At 39.7% G+C, this 18122-nt stretch overlaps 1 protein-coding gene across 1 annotated transcript in view; it reads right to left on the bottom strand.

The window, feature by feature from the left end:
• Positions 1-18122, bottom strand: part of LOC122070223 (phospholipid-transporting ATPase 2-like) — a 123328-nt gene that overhangs the window by 73746 nt on the left and 31460 nt on the right. The window contains 5 exon segments of the mRNA XM_042634349.1: positions 13460-13624; positions 13737-13846; positions 14021-14117; positions 15968-16110; positions 16205-16302. Coding sequence (XP_042490283.1) covers positions 13460-13624; positions 13737-13846; positions 14021-14117; positions 15968-16110; positions 16205-16302 — 613 coding nt within the window.

The raw sequence follows: 18122 nt of genomic DNA on the forward strand, positions 1-18122 counted from the left end.
CAACATCAACTACGTATCCCAACCTAAGGTATGACTCAGTCATGGTGATAGGATGTGAATGTAAACAAGGTTGGGATGGATACCCAAAGATATTGTCAACAAAAGATAACCCACCCCCTGAACTACCCTTATGTCCAAATGAAGTAGAAGATCCACCATATTGTCCATACCCACCACCATATCCAAATGAACTGGTGCTCTCGAAGGATGGCACACAAGGTTTGGTGAAGATGGGATTTACCTTTTTGGTCTAAACTCCCTTCTTTAGGTATATTTGGTATGACTGTGCAAGATCCAAGCTTAGAATGAAGATTTGATGGCACAAGGGAAAAATCTTGAGTGTTTTCCCAAGTTTCCCACTTCATAGAGAAAAAAATAAGGGGAGAGGGTCGAAAATTTGAAATAAGAACGCTTGGCTTCCCATTTGAGAAGGTTTTATAAAGGCTAACCCATTAGTCCACTCGAAAATTCCCACATTTCGACCTGGAATTTTGGTTGATACTAGTCGAAACTAGTGACTTTAAAAGTCATATGTATTTGGTATCGGAGTCCTAGGATACGGTGGAAATATGGGAAATTTCGATGGTATCGATAGAAAACTTAAACCATGTAAATCATCATTATGAATACTTTTTAAGGACTGATCATGTTCGTTTGGTGTGGAATATTAGATTTTCCTTTTTCTTTCCAAAACCCTAATTTTTTGGCAAAACCCTACTTTTCGGGATTTTTTTTTCCAAGAACCCCTCACAGGTTGATCGCTTTGATTTTTGGAGTTTTTTATGTCACACTAAGAAACCATAAATATAAAAATAAAAGACCATCCTAGAGAATAGATTTGACTCTTGACTACTTAATAAAGAAACGCAAAAAGGAAACTAAGAAAATGACCAAATCACATTTCATGGGTACTATTCACCACAACAACAACAACAAATTGAGCCTTATCCTAACTTAATGAGGTCGGCTAAATGGATACAAACATATTAATAACAATGACAGATGAACGATGAAAAAATCAATATGAAATGTGAGAGGTGAAAGATGAAAATAGCAAAGTAAGCGGAGAGAGAAAACATCCCAGTAAGATAGGAGAATCTCAGCTAAATAGGGTCGGCCACATGGATCCATGCTCTCCAATAGGCTCTATCCGAGATCATACTTGGTACAAGGCCTAAACTGCGAATGTCATTCCTCACAACTTCTCCCATGGTCATTTTAGATCTGCCCCTAGCTCTTTTGTAGCCCCTTCAATATGAATCCTATCACTCCTCTTTACTGGAGAAGAAGATGAGAAGAAGATAAGATAATGGTGGAATGTTGTGTATAGAGAGAATATTCTCTACCACATATATTACTTCACTAACAATATGAAAGGAATTACATACACCTCCCTAGGGAGGTAAAAGGGAAAAATAGGAAACACAATAAGAGACAAGAATATGACAAACTTGTTCCTAAAGTACCTTTATTACACAAACTCTAACACTCCCCCTCAAGCTAGAGAATAGATAACATGCATTCCCAGCTTGCATATAAGGGTACTAAACTGGTGACAAATGAGCCCTTTGGTGAAAATGTCTGCCAATTGATCATTTGCCTTCACAAAAGGAGTGCAAATGTAACCAGAATCCATCTTCTCCTTGATGAAGTGCCAGTCCACTTCAATGTGCTTTGTCCTGTTATGTTGCACCGGATTGTGAGCAATGTTTATAGCTGCCTTGTTATCACAATAGAGTCGCACAGGCCCTTTAGTGTCAAATCCCAACTCTTAAACCAACCATCTCAGCCATATAAGTTCACACACACCATGAGCCATTGCTGTAAATTCTTCCTCTGTACTTGACCTAGACACAACAGGTTGTTTTTTGCTTCCCCATGCAACCAAATTGCCACCCACAAATGTGCAATAGCCTGATGTAGACAGTCTATCAGAGACAGATCCAGCCCAATCAGCATCTGTGTAGCATTCTAACCTCAAGTGATTGTCCCAGAGATGATTAAGAAAGTCACAGATGATCTTCTTAGAGTAGTAACCGCATTGGCTATAGGGGAATAGATTGAAGAGTACACCTCCATGATCCATATAGGGAGTGACACAGAAGAGGATGAATCGGATGAAGAATCAAGAAAGGGGGAAATCAATGAAAAAGATAATGATGGAGATGGCTCTAGCTCTCAAGATGATGATGAGTATCAAGATTGGGATGATTACTAGGGGCCTTGGCACAATGACGATGATGATGAACTAGGGCACTATTCACCTAGGGATCCAGGAAGATATTCCGTGTATGCAATTGGCAAGGATGACCCAATGGTTGATCCCATAGATGCTATTTAGTCGGCACTTTCAATTCACAAAGAAGGGGAAGATTCGGCATCTGATTCAGAAGATAGTGAAGGATATGATATCACTTTGGAAGGAGAACCAAACCCTATAGTAGAGCACATGGCTTATGTCTATAATCGTTTGATTGATATTAAACTTGAGGCTGATGAGATTGATCAATTGTTAGGCGAAGTAGCCACCAGTGAACAATACTACACCGAGCAGTTGATGTTCCTTGAAAAAGCAGGGGGACATTCCACACTTGCAGAAATGATAGAGATAGCAGTTGCATAGCTTTCTAATGTAGTCAAGAAGGTGCGAGCCAGGGCTATGGACATTTATGGAGGACCTCGACCTCCTACCCTAAGTAGTGAAGAGGAATCTGAGGAAGAAGATGGTCCAATGGTAGGGATAATTACCATAACAAACAATGATGATGAAGATTGCTATCCCACAGAGATCATTGTGAAGAAACTTATCAATGTGATGGAGTCCAAAAGTGGAAGAGTCTACAAGGGCAAGGCCTTAGCAGTAAAACAGTCAAGGGCTAATGAGGCAGGAACTAGCAGCTTGAAGAAAGAACCAGAGAACCTAGTCTTGGCTCAACTCAAGAAGTCCCTGGCTAATATCTCAATTTGGAGATTGTTGATGGCATCCCCCACACAATGTGAAACAGTCTTGAAGTTTCTTACCAACGTGTAGGTACCAATTGAGATAAATCTGGCACATCTTGCACACATAGTAGGGGCAACATATGCGGTACAATCCTTGATGTTCTCAGATTCAGAGCTCCCCAAAGGAGCCCAGCACAACAGAGCTCTCCACATCACTGTCGAATGTCTTGACAAGGTGGTTCCCCATGTTCTCGTTGACAACGAGTCCTCCTTGAATGTTCTGCCCTTGAGATCGACAAAGAGTATTGGCATCAACTTGGAAGAAATGAGGCTGACTACCCAAACCATACTCGCATATGACAATACCGAGAGGAAAATCCTTGGCATCCTCACCCTTACTGTAAAGATTGTCCCGGTGAAGTTTGATATTGATTTCCAAGTCATTGATATACTGGCATCTTTCAACATGCTCTTGGGAAGGCCTTGGTTGCATCATGCAAAGGCAATGTCCTCTAGCCTCCATCAAAAGATGAAGTTTATTTATAAAGAAAAGGTAATGCAGAAGAATAAGACCAGGAAGTTCAACTAAGTGGTTTTGAATTAGAAACAACTTGTGCAGCCATTGCCAAAGAAGTTCCAAAGGAGGAAATGTCGGCTAACTATGAGGCCATCTGGAGTCCGCCAGTAAATTAGATGATAAAGAATATGCAATATTTTCCTAGTATAGGACTAGGGAATTATCATCAAGGAGTACCAAAGCAACCTAGTTTGGTAGTAAATAAATGAAAGAGTGGTCTTGGGTACATTCCTCCGACCACCAAGGGGAAAAAAGTATTGAGGATGGCTAGAAAAATCTCCCTCTCTTACTACCCTACTCTCAATGGATATTTTGTAAGGGAAAGAGAGGATTTCCCTTTCTATGGAAATGAGGAGCCATGGTTCGATGAAACCACCAGAAAGATGTAGCCAGGATTTGAAGTATTCTTTCAAGATGAGTTTGACTGGGTAACTCATGAGGTAGAACAACAGCAAATGCTAGTCAAAGAAAGTGATCAAGACAATTGCATCACTGGGATAGCAAAAATTGCACTGATTGAGAATGGGTCTTCATCTAGTAATGCTACAACATTAATCCAATCAAAAGAGGCACCAAGTCCTCGAGTCCTCCTAAAAAGAGAGTGGGAAAAGAAGATAAAGCTCACCTGGAGTCTACAGCTTCCCACTAATTTGAAAAGCTACATTTGCTCCCTCTGAGAGCTACATAAGCTCAAGCCTTATCCTTTCAGAGGAAGAAGTGCATATGCAAAGCAAAGAAGAGTACAAAGAATGGTGGTTTACATGTACTGTGCCCAAATCAACTGCAATGGGAAAGTCCGTGAAGGTGGTGAAAGATGTGACTGAGGCACCGGGATGGCATCCCTCAATAGGCTTGAAAAAATAGATTTTACAAAAAGAGGATTGAGCAATCTCCACCAATCTTCACCCCTTAGGAAGTTCGGCTTCCGAGAGCACAAGGTTGATGAGTTGGTATTTGTGAAGAAGCAGATACCTATCCAGAAGAACCATTGCACCATTAAAGAAATAGCAGCGACTTCCTCAGAAGGGGAGGAGGGCCCTTTGCCACATCTCCTCATCCATCGAGCCACTGAACCGCTCCTAAATTGGACTAGCATTAGAGAAGACTTCAAGTTTACTCATGCTATCGAGTCAACCAACCTGAATACCACTTACAAAAGCATCAAGCCAATTATCAAGTTTGTAATTGAGTCTATTGTTTATGATTTTGTGTTGGCCTCTCCTCTCAAGGAGAGCCCAGAGTCCGTGTATTTCAAGTCTGTTACTCCCATAGTTGTCACGGCGCCAAGGCGAACCAAGGCGGTAGAGGGTTGTCTAAGCGCTTAGGCGAGAAGGCGCCCGCCTTAGGGCGAACTAGGCGAACAAGTGTTATTTTTTATTTTTCCTATTTTCTAACATTATTTAGTAAGTTATATATACCTTGTATCATAAAAAATCAAGATTAAGCCACATCAAGTCATTAAAAATCAACATTTAGCCACATCAAACCATAAAAAATTAACATTAAGTCATATTAAGTTATAAAAAATCAATATTTAGAGAAATGCTCTTATTCTATAATAAGTTTGACTGGTCAAATGATTTTATTTTTACATGAGACTTTTTGTATTAGTTATAATATAAAACCAGCTTTCAAACAAGTCTAAGATTACTTAAATCTGAGTTGCAATGATAAAGTAATGCTTCAGTCAAACTTATTTTTAAGTGCGCGAATACTGTTAAAATCGCCTGAATGAAAATAATTTTATGAATATCAAAACAAAATATTTTTTTACCGGACTTTTGGTTTTTAGCAATGTTTTAACATGATAGAATTTATAAAATTTTCATAATTGAGAAAAACCCTAGCATTTAAAAGTTGAAAATCGTCCCTATAATCAAAATCCAGTTTTTGTTCTTGGACTGGGGGGTTGACTTTTTATCCTTTTGGAATTTGATTTTTAAACTATTTTTATTGGATTCAAATAGGGGGTATTTGCTTATTTATGAATAATATCTTAAGTAAATGAAATAACAAACATTAAAAACATTTACTTGAATGATATTTGGCATAAATAAGTGCCGAAACAGAAGGCGACATGCAGTGCAACAAGGCGGCTGTCGCCTAGGCCCCAGGCAAACCGCCTGGACGCCAAGGCGTCGCCTAGGCGACGCCTTGACAACTATGGTTACTCCTTTCATGAATGAAATTTCTGATTCTAAGTATGACTTCCTCCTTTTTCTGATGATGATCTTAATAAATATCAAGAGTTAATAAAACAATGCAAACCAAAGAAACCCCAACCTATCCGTGAGGATACTCGGGTTATTAATCTAGGAACCGACCAATGCCTTCGAAAGGTAAAAATTGGCACTACCCTTGACGACGAAGAAGCAGAATAGATAATTAGTCTTCTGAAGGAATTCGTCGAGGTCTTTGCTTGGTCATATGAGGATATGCTTGGTATCAATCCGACATCATGCAATATCGATTGCCGACCTACCCTAGGGCAAAATCAATAAAGCAGAGCTCTAAAGAATGCGGCTAGAATGGAGTGAGAAGATCAGAGAATAAGTTTTGAAGCAGTGGAATGCAAGATTTCTACAAGTGGTAAAATAACCCCAATGGTTAGCCAACATTGTACCATTGCTGAAGAAAGATGGCAAGGTATGAATGTGTGTGGACTTCTGGGATCTTAATAAGATAAGCCCTAAAGATGACTTCTCAATTCTCATTACCCCACATTGATGTATTAGTGGACAACACAGCGGGACATGCATAGTTATCATTTATGGATGGATTCTCAAGGTACAACCAAATAAGCATGCACCCAAAGGATCGTGAGAAGATAACCTTCATCACCCCATGGGGAACCTACTATCACAAGGTGATGCCTTTTGGGCAACAGTATGCCGAGGTAACTTATCAAAGAGAAACCATGGCCATATTGCATGACATGATGAACAAATATGCGACAGTCTATGTAGATGACATGATAGTAAAGTTAAAAGATTGGCAGGGGCATATTCTCGCGCTAAGGCAATTCTTTGAAAGAATCAAGAAATATCAGCTAAATTTGAATCCTCAGAAGTTTGTATTTGGGGCAGCAGCAGAAAAGTTGTTCGGTTTTTTTGTGAGTGAAAGAGGCATTGAAGTCAACCCTATCAAGATCAAAGCGATTCAGGAGATGCCCACACCTCGGACTAAGAAGCAAATACGAGGATTTTTGGGTCACATCCAGTATATCAGTAAATTCATAGCTCAGTTGACTACAATCTGTGGATAAATTTTCAAGCTACTGAAGAAGGATCAGTACACGAAATGGAATGACCAATGCCAACAAGCTTTTGACAAGATCAAAGGATACCTCATGAACCCACAAGTATTGATACCACCGGTGGAAGGAGAACCACTTCTATTGTACTTATCAGTGGGAGAATATTCTATGAGATCATTGCTAGTACAAAAAGAAACATAAAAGGGGGCAGAGCATGCCATATATTATCTTAGCAAGAAATTCCTGCAGTATGAGATCCAGTACACATCTTTGGAAAAATCTTGTGCCACATTGATTTGGGCAACAAAAAGGTTGCGACACTATATGGTAGCTTATCTAGTATGTTTAATCTCCAGAATGGATCCAATCAAGTACCTCTTTGAGAAACTGGCCCTAACCGGAAGAATAGCCCGTTGGTTACTTTTGCTATCAGAGTTTGACATTACCTATGTTACTCAGAAGTCTATCAAGGGGCAAGCTATTAGACCGTTGGTTACTTTTTCTATCAGAGTTTGACATTACCTATGTTACTCAGAAGTCTATCAAGGGGCAAGCTATAGCCAATCATTTGGCTGCACACCCCACGAAAGACGGAAGGGCCCTGGATGATGCCTTTCCCGATGAAGAGATCACAGCAATAGACGAAGACAGCTAATGAATGGCAATTATGCTTTGATGGAGCGGCTAATCAAAAGAGGTGTGGTATAGGAATATTGCTTGTCACTCCTGACGGCCTTTATTTACTTTCATTATTTCACCTCAATTTCCCTTGTACCAACAACATTGCTGAATATGAAGCTTGTGCTTTGGGACTAGAAATGACCCTAACTATTGGAGTGAAAAGGATCAAGATGTATGGAGATTCATCCATTATCATTTGTCAGACACAAGGAAAATGGAAGACCAGAGATGAAAAGTTGAAGCCGTATCAAGAACATCTAGAAGAGGTGATTGAACACTTTGAGAAGATCTCGTTTGAGTACTTCCAGAGAGATAACAATACGGTTGTTGATGCCCTTGCAACCTTGGCTTCCATGGTAGAATGCTACTCTATGGCTAAGGTCTGACCATTCTTGGTGGAACAAAGAAGCAAGCCCATTTATTAGAAATCAGTGAACCTTCTCACTGTGGATGGATGGTCTTGATTTGCTTACATAGTAGATTTCATCAGAGAAAGGAAATACCCTAGTGAAGTAACTGACAAAGAAAAGAAATTTCTAAGGAGATATGTCACCCAATTTATTCTTCAAGAGGAATTGTTATATAAGAGATCCTATGATGGAATACAGTTGTTGTGTGTAGATAAGGAGCAAGCAGCAACAATCATGGAGGAAATTCATCAAGGCCGTTGAGGACCTCATATGAATGCCAAGAAGTTAGCTAAGAAGATTCTCAGGCTAAAGTACTATTGGAACACTATAGAAGCGTGGGGCTTTGTCAAGAAATACCACAAATGTCATATATTTGCCAACATCATACATATCCCGCCAATAGAGTTGCATTCGCTTAGTTCACCTTGGCCATTCTCCACTTGGGGCATCGATATCATTAGGAAGATTAACCCCAAAGTATCCAATGGTCATAAGTTCATCTTGGTAGCCATTGCGGTCCTCATGTCTACTAAGGTAGTCAAATTTATCCAAGAAAATATCATTTTCTGATATGGAGTACCTCAAGAATTGATATCGGATCAGGGTTCCCACTTCTGGGAAAAAACTGACAAGATTTGCGCAAAGTTCGGTATCAGAAGGCATCCCTCTACCACTTATAGGCCACAGACTAATTGTAATACCCTACTTCTTAAACCCGGTCTGATTACACGGTTGACCCGGTTTAACTATGCAGGACCCGAACCGGAGAGAGTTAAGGCGGGTTCCTTATGGACCATGATGGCAAGGGTGACCTTAAACACCGGCTGGCCCGACAAGTCCGAGCCAGTGCCAGAAGAGACGGGGGTACCCAAGCCGTGTACATGCACCTATCATAAGGCCATGTACGGATAAAGCAGGTATGTAGCTGTATCTTAAAGCGCATACATATATTATATCTTATGCCATGAGTGAGATTCATGCCAAGAGTCGAACTCTATCAAAATCTCACTTGTTGGCCAAGTTTTGGCCCTCAGGTGGGCGGACAGGTGGGTGCATCCACCCACCTGAGTGACCCACCCATGTGATTGCTTAGTTATTTTAGGAAGTATAAATAGCATTTAAATTTTCCTTTTTCTTTTCTCATTTATGACACTCAGACGTTGGTGAGAAGAGTAAAGAGGAGAGAGAAAAGAAGGGAAAGAAGAGGAGAAGAGATGGATTTCAGCGGCGCCGAGGCTTGATCTTCCCATTCCGACACCGGAAGAGTGATCTCCAATGCTAGATCTACGTTTAGAGGTGAGCAAAGGCTGGGTTCCTTAAGCTTTCACTATACCCAAGTAAAACCCTTGATTTGGGTAGGGTTTCTTGAGGTCTTGTAAATCCCCCTTGAAAAGATGAATCTAAGGTTTAATAGATGGTTTATGTGTTGATTTTGAAGGAGTTGAAGAAGGGTATCCACGGTTGCAAGAGCATTGGTGATTGGAAGTGATTTTGGGGTTTTAAAGGAGTTCTTGAGCAAAGGAGGTAAGATGGATTTCCATTCCTTAAATCTAACCTAGATCTAAGTTAGAACCATCTTATGAGACCTTGAATGTGTGAATAATGAATTTGGAAAAGCCCCATTTGAATCCCCAAAGGTTGGGGAAAGTTTGGGAAGAAATAGCATTTTCCTAGTTCTTTCCCTGGAGAGGACTTCAAGTATCTAAGGATACAGTACACGGCATCCAAGTGCCCCCTCTTTGGAGCATGCATAAATTGGCTCACTACTCCTATTGCATAGGTAATGTCTGCGCGAGTCAAAGACAGATAGATAACCTTCCCCACTAGCCTCTGGTATTTCCCTGCATCAACAAGGGAAGGACCACAATCTTCTCCCAGTCTATGATTATGCTCAATAGGAGAATTTGCAGGTTTGCTACCTAACATCCCTGTTTCTTTCAACAGGTCCAACACAAATGTCCTTTGACATATAATTATCCCCTTCTTAGACCTTGACACTTCAATGCCAAAGAAATACTTCAAGTGTCCAAAGTCTTTAATTTCAAACTATTTGGCCAAGTCTTTAGCCTAGCTATCTCAGCTATGTCATCTCCAGTCACCACAATGTCATCAACATAGACAATTAGTGCAGTAATAGTACCATCACCTCGCCGAGTAAATAAAGTGTGGCCGGCTTAACTCTAAGAATATCCATTCTTCAAAATAGCTTGCATGAATCTCTCAAACCAAGCCTTTGGGAACTGTTTGAGACCATACAAAGCCTTCTTAAGAAGACATACTTTCCCTTCAGCTGATGGACACTTGAAGCCGGATGGAGGATGCATGTACACTTCCACCTGAATTATCACAAGTGTCAACAATATCCACCTCTTTCACCTCTTTATGTTTCCCAATATCAAACTGAAATGGGGGAATAGGAATAGGAATAGGCAAGGGTGTGAGAAAAGGAATGGCATCAGTAGCCTCTTCAATCCTACTATTCTCCCCCTGAAGAGGAGGTTGAGAATGAGCAAAAAAGGGAACAAACTCAAGAAAGGTAACATCCTTGGAAAAAAAGCCGACAGCGGGAAGAGGGATGATAGCATTTATAACCTTTGGTAGAGGGGGAATACCCAAGAAAGATGCATTTAAGGGCCTTGCGATCAAGTTCAGTCCGAGCAGACTTGTGGACATGGACATAACAGACACACCCAAACACTTTGGGGGGAAGAGAAAAGGTAAGGGCTTGAGGAGATAAGGTTTCCAAAGGGGATTTGGAACCAAGGAGTTTAGTGGGCATGCGGTTAATGAGGAAAAGAGGCGGTAAGAAGAGCATCAGACCAAAAAGTCTTAGGGACATTCATGCCAAAGAGGAGACTCCGAGAGACTTCCAATAGGTGGCGATTTTTTCTCTCAGCCACCCCATTCTGTTGGGGTGTGTCAACACAAGCAATTTGATGGATAATGCCATGGTCGGTAAAAAAGGTCTGAAGTCCACCATAAATGTACTCACCCCCTTTATCTGAACAAGCAATTTGAATACGGGTTGAAAACTGAGTAAGAATCAGCTGATAGAAATTTTTGAAGATATCATAGACATCACTCTTATGTTTCATCAAAAAAGTCCAAGTAGCCCTAGAATAATCATCAACAAAGGAAACAAAATAACGATAACCCAATAAGGAAGTAGTGGGGGAGGCTCCCCAAACATTAGTATGCGCAATATGAAAGGGAACGGCGGATCTATTACCATGGTAAGGATAAAAAGAACAACAATGTTTAGCAAACACACAAGGTTCACACTGAAACACATTGAAAGAAGGAATAGAGGAAAACAAGTATGGCAATTTTTATCACATAACACCGAAAGAGGGGTGACCCAAACGTTGATGCCACAACATCACAGAGTCCATAGTACTGTTGTCATTACGCCCACACACGTAGGACTGGGGCCACAACATCACAGAGTCCAAAGGACTGTTTCCATTACTCCCACACACGTAGGACTGGGCAATAAGTAAAGGGGAAGCTCCTGGATCAAGAAAGTAGAGCCCATTTTCCATACGTCCACTGCCAATTGTCCTTTTTGTCACCAAATCCTGAAAAACACAACAAGATGGAAAAAAAGTAACACAACAATTCAAGGATTTGGTTAGGTGGCTCACAAATAAAAGATTAAGGTTAAAATTTGGAACATGAAGAATGGAGTCCAGAGAAATAGAAGGGGTAACAGGTACGCTACCCTTACCAGAAATGGAGGAAAGGGAGCCATCGGTAACCTTAACCTTATCCCTACCAGAACCAATATTGTAGGTGTCAAAACATTGAGATATATGGATCATATGGTCAGTGGCTCTAGAGTCAATGACCCAAGAAAAAACACTGGAAGAGTCAGATGTAGAGACTTGTAAAGTGGTGGTTGTAGGAGCTGATACTGTATGTGTAGAAGAACAATTAGCCAAGTATGACATAACCCTGCATACAGCTGCAATATCATCCTAAGTTAGAGAACTGGAGTTTATCTGTAGTCCAGATGGATGCCCCATAGGTTCAGCCTCAGGCCCTCAGTCATCATAGTATGTGCTCCCTCCCCCTCTCCTGCTACCATTGATTCCAGGGGGATAGCCATAAAAATCCCAACAACTGTCTCTAGTGTGCCCAAATTTTCCACAGTAGACACACCTGAATCCATCCCTGTCATTCCCTAGAGGTGGCCCTTGGCTTCTTTCTCTAATCGCTGACATAATGTAAGAAAACAAGTGGGAAACACACACATAAGATGGGGAGTCCACACTCTACCCAAAGAACAAAAAACTTCCCAGCACTCAGAAACAATTCCAGCAAGTAAAAGAGAGCATATACTTCAAATAGATCCAACAAAAACACAATCTTCAGGGCATAACATCTTCTATGTGCAACACATGAGACTCAAACAACATACCTCACCAACCCAAATCAGCCGGAAGCATCACATACACAATTTCGAGAGCAAAAACAAGGTGAAAACAGGCTGGCGGTACCTTAAAAACAAGGGAGAAGAGAGTTGTAGGTCAACACCTCTTCTCTTCAAGACCCGAGACCATAGGGGTTTGAAAGAGGGGCCTAGGGCGACACAAAGGAGGCTGATCCCAGCCTCAACAGCAACTTGATGAGAGAGAGAGAGAGAGAGAGCCATTCCAAACCAGGGCTGGCGGAAATGGGTTGAACCTGTTTAACTCCTTTTTTTTATCTTCAAACTCCAAAATCTTCACATGGGGCCTCCTCTAGTTGACTATGATCTTTATCCATGGTCATCTCAAGAAAAAAAGGTGAGTTTTTCACATAGTGTTCTCTTTCTTGGAACCTCTTTGTAACCTAAGGTCCGAAAGAGAGGAAATGGGGACTAGGAGTAGATAACACAGACTCTCAAACCTAAACCAGTGCTCTGATACCAAGTTAGAATATAAGGATGCAGAGAAAGTAAGGGAACGAGAGAGAGAAAGGTTAGAGAAGAAGAGGAAGGAGAAGAAGATGAAGAAGAAGAAGAGAAGATAATGGTGGAATGTCGTGTATAGAGAAAACATTCTCTACCACATATATATTACTTCGCTAACAATACGAAAGGAATTAAATACACCTCCCTAGGGACGTAAAAGGGAAAAATAGAAATTACAATAAGAGACAAGAATAACAAACTTGTTCCTGAAGTACCCTTATTACACAAACTCTAACAAGATTTTAATTGTTATTTCAGTCTTCACGTAAAGTCAGTTCTACCGGTGGACCAAGGCTTTGGTTGTAACTTGCTTTGTTTAAATAAAAACAGATCACCCAACTCACTGTTCAAGTATTCTACTCACTACTCAAACCATGGACTGTATTCACTTCCCTTCTCTCATCTTCTCTTATTTTGTTCTTTCTTATAAGTTATAACCAGGTACTGATTCAGGTTCTGTTATAGTCACAGTAAATCAACAGCAAAACACAAACAAATCTGCAGCCAAAAGGAGGAACCTTCAAATATAAAAATGAAGAGAATTCTAACATAAATTGGCATGTTCCTGTTCAAAGTATAAAATTGTGAACCATCAACCATGTAACTTGAAAGCTGACAACAAATCCCATGATATTTACCTGAAGACGCATAAGGAAGAATTGCCTCATCCGCTCCTTTTGACAATAGGATAATCTTCCCACTGTGGCGATATTTTACCACCACTGACATTCTTTTCCGATCATAAGTGAACTCCAGAGTATCTAATATTTCATATGAAATGACCGAGCCATTTAAATTGACTTCTGCAAATCATTCAAGTAGAAGAAACTCACTTTATCATCCCCATGGTTACAGAATTACATAATTATAGTATAAATATCAAAAGAGAAGAAATACCGAGAGAATGTTGCGTACCAAGAATATTCCCACTCTTATTGATGAGAGTCATATGCAAATGAGCGGCAGCATGAACAAGAGCATCCTCATCCTGGGATTGTGCTTTATAGATAATAACTCCATTTTTGCTTCAGAGATTAAGAGGATAAGTGATAAACATAGGAAAGGAGAAATGAACCAACTGCCAAGAGATCGGTTATGACATACTGCAACCCTTAGCTATAGAGGATTCCATTTATGCTTACTTCCAGAACATGGAAGTTTATAAAGGAAAAGAAAAAAGTGGCAAGATGTCAAATCACCTTTTTGTAGGTATCACGGTATTGCATATTGCCATAACCATGAGGAAATGAATAACATCAGGAGAGTTACCAGCAACAGCATTGAGCAGCAATGGGTCTGCAGATTAAGAAAATAAAATCATAATCAATTTCCATAAATCTATCGAACCATTAGAGAAGTCTCTCTTGGAGGAATGGCAAGGAAAATTTATTATCATGCATACCAACAGGTATAACTGTCAATATAACGAATATACAAAGTAAAAGGAACATAGTTGACATAAGAATGTGAAAAGATGTTTGAAAACATCTGTACAAATCTGATTTTAACTAATTATGTAAGCCCCATACTTACCACAAGTTTCCTTTAAAGCTGGTCCAAACATTGGATTGTTCTAGCCTGGCATTCAGCAGGATGGTGTGAACATCCAGTCCAATCATTACAATGATCTGAGGCGTTCAAAGAGGACATGTCATAACTTTCAGTATATGTAGTATAAAGTTTGTTCTTATAGGACGAGGAGCACAGTTGGAATGGTGAAGATGTTCGCCTGACATTGAATCTCTCTCCACCCTACGCTATATACTATTTTTTTAAAAAAATGCTTCTAACCACACATGGAATGTTGGCTGTTAACAGTCAACAATTAATTGGCTTCCATAGGCCCTCCTCTGTATCGAGGGAGATACAAACTGTGTACACCTGGTAGACAACAGTCAGACTGCCCAATCCAACGTCCTGTGAAAATGCGGACTGAAATGGGGTGTGTCAAAACTGGGTAGGCCGCCCCATTCTTAATGGAATAAGTTCCACATGTATAATTTTCGCGAGCTGAATTTAGTAGAACTAAAGAAAATAGATATTTAGGGCCAGTCTATGAAAAAAAAAATCAGAACAGCTGAAAACTTTTCAAAGAACCAAAACTGGCAGAACAATCAAGTCTAGACTATGTCCATAAAAGTTGATCCATACGGGGGGTCCATATTAAGACTTTGATAGTTCTAATAAACCGCAACAAGTTGAAGGGTATTTCTTTATGGGAACAGATCTTTTTTTTTCTCTTTTTTTTTTTTTTTTTTTTTGGGGGGGTGGGTGGGGTGGGGTGGGGGAGGGTGTTGGGAGGGGTTGAGAAGGTAAGAATCTTCCAATTGCAATTGAGCAAAAAGAGCAACCTGGCTTGATCGAAACTCTAATTCTCGAGAAATCAAAATTTCTGCATCACAAATACCCAGTACATTTCAAAGTTGGCTCACCTTTTTATTCAGTATCAATTATTTCGTCATTTCAACATATTGGGAAAATTTTATCTTTCAGAAAGTGTCCAAACATAATAAAATTTTTTGGTTGGATGTTTATGAATGAGATACAACTCGAACAAATGGAAGAACGTATAAAAGTTCTTTACATCCAAACCGCATCAAATCATTGATGCTTTGACCTGATAATTGATGCTAATAGGATTAACCCCCCCCCCTTTTTTTCCTTCTTCTTCTTTTTGGTCTTCTTTGATGCAATTTCTCTAATTTTTCTATTGTCTATATTATCAGTCAAACCCATAAACCACAACCATCTTTTCCATCCTGGATTCATCAGTTCAGCCAAATCTTGATTGTGAATTAATGCAAACCCATCATATCCTACAAAAGTATTATCCCTTGTAATTGACCAAACCTAAATGAATCATTTGGGGGAGGGGGCCAACATTTACTCTTCGCTTTGTGTTTCATTTATTTCTCTTACACCCTATAGGCGTCAGGAAACGATTTCTACAACAGCAACCATATTAATTCTATAAAGCTGTACATTTCGATACAATTCTATCTAATACAACTGCTTCTAGTTTCCACTATCCTAAATATGATAAATTCAAAAGAGCTGTAGCACAAAGTTCTTCAGTACATGAAGTAAAGAGGTAACATGAAGATAAAGCAATACCAATGCTATTAGTACAACTTATAAAGACAAACCTTTCAAGGCATCACCGCTTTCATTTCCATAGAAGATACCATTAATAAAGCATCTTCTAAATATCATTCTATTCTCAGTAAGAGTCCCGGTTTTATCAGTTAAGATGTACTCAACTTGTCCCAGATCCTCACTTATTGATGTGCTGCAAATAACAAGAAACACACCTTACCACAAGAAAAACAATAGACAATGACATTGATGTATCTCAAATTCATAGTTGGGATTTGTATTCTTACTTTGTTGCATGGGATGGAGTGCTAGTTTTGTGGTCATACATCTCCTGGTCCCAATCAATAAATTTCGCGTACAAACTCTTAACAAGGTCTAGAGATACCTGTCACAGATAATTATGAAGAAATATATTTGCATCAATGCAAACATGGATATAAGACTGTAGATGGAAAGGAAGGTTTCTCAATTGTTAGTGACGGTTTAACTGGGCAACTATAAAATACCAATAGAAATACACTTCCTATGCATGCTATCAACTTGGCATTGGTTGCCTATCAAACCTACATAGTCCACAATTTGGATAAACATATCCTCAAGCATACAACATATAAAATTCATTACTCAAGGTATCTTTATATGCTGTGCCCACAGGCATGGGAATCCTGGGACTATCTATTATAGATGGGGTTATAAGAATTAGTCTAGCAGTAAGCCTGTTAGAAGTGCATCTTCAAAGCATGGCACAGGGGGCAGCCTAATGAACATCGGAAGTAAGGTTAAAGAGGTGCTAATCAAACTTGAAAGTCATGAGTTTGGTTCATTTTACCGGTCATGAAGAACATGCAATAAGAGTCCTCACATGTAAATCCAGTTCTTCCAGTGAAGGTAGAATGGGTCTGCACAAACAATTATATCAAATATTCCATCTAAGTATTCAATAAGTGTAAGGTCCACAAATCAGTAGGAAATACTGACTGATGTTGTAAGTGCTACTTTCCTCTTTTGATGTTAGTTTCTGCATCTTAGGTTTCCTATCAGTAGTTGGAGTTCTGCGGGGTTGCTGCGGGGATGTGGTTGGATTGTTGAGGACAGTGTTGTTGCTTGTTGAAGGTGGGACTTGGGGTGTTTAGGCTGTTGGACTACTACTTAGGGTTTTTGCTCTCCCAACACCACAATTAGTTTTCAATTGAGCCTACCTACTATTCCGTTACTTCTCCATTGCCTTATGTCATTGCAGTGTAGAGTTCCAAAGTTTTCCGTTCTACTTGATTTTGATGTCAATAAGCAGGTTTCTCAGCAACATGTGCTAAAATATTCACATGGCTCAATGAATTAATAGATCATACAATAACTTAGGCTTTTCAGAATATTGGTACTATCAAAAAACTGAAAGTTGGTAAGAAGACGGACTAAGAAAATTCATCCTTTATACCAAAACAATACCTTAAAAAAATTGGTATTAGTACATGTAAGAAACTTCATCCTTTATACATAATGAATTGAATGCACTAGTCTTGTTGTACTTCGCTCACAATTTTATACATAATATATTTACTTTTCACAAAGTGGTTATTTATAATATTTTATGCTTTAAAATTGTCTTTTGCATATATCCTGAGCATTTCATATGTTTCTTGAGTATTTTCATACAGATCTTTAATGTATGTGTATGTTGCATCTTTCCAATATGATATGTCTCCTAATGTCTCCCTTCCGATACAATACCTGATTCTGATACTTTAAACCGTAGATGGTCCTCCAACTCTCGCTCGATAGACAAGATTTGGAAAGCCATCTACTTTGATGTTACCTCCAAAACCCAATCCCTTCACCCTCGTCCTGTCCCTAGCTCCTCTAAGAATAGGCATATCATTATCTCATGGAACTTACAGATAGACACCATCCCTCATCATTACCTCATGGAACTTACAAATAGGCATATCATTACCTCATGGAACTTACAGATAGACACCATCCCTCATATCATTATCTCATGGAACTTACAGATAGGCATATCATTACCTCATGGAACTTACAGATAGACACCATCCCTCATTCTTGAAGCGCCCCCCCCCCACCCGGGAAAATTTTTTTCTGTTTCCCCCAAGGTTGCTGATCCGGTTTGTGGATTCAGCTTTGTTTGTAATTTGATGCCTTTGCTCCCCTTGGATTGGCTTTGCTTTGTGGCTTATGCCTCCCCCC

The sequence above is a fragment of the Macadamia integrifolia genome, unplaced genomic scaffold (assembly GCF_013358625.1).
Source record: "Macadamia integrifolia cultivar HAES 741 unplaced genomic scaffold, SCU_Mint_v3 scaffold86, whole genome shotgun sequence".
Taxonomy (NCBI): Eukaryota; Viridiplantae; Streptophyta; class Magnoliopsida; order Proteales; family Proteaceae; genus Macadamia; species Macadamia integrifolia.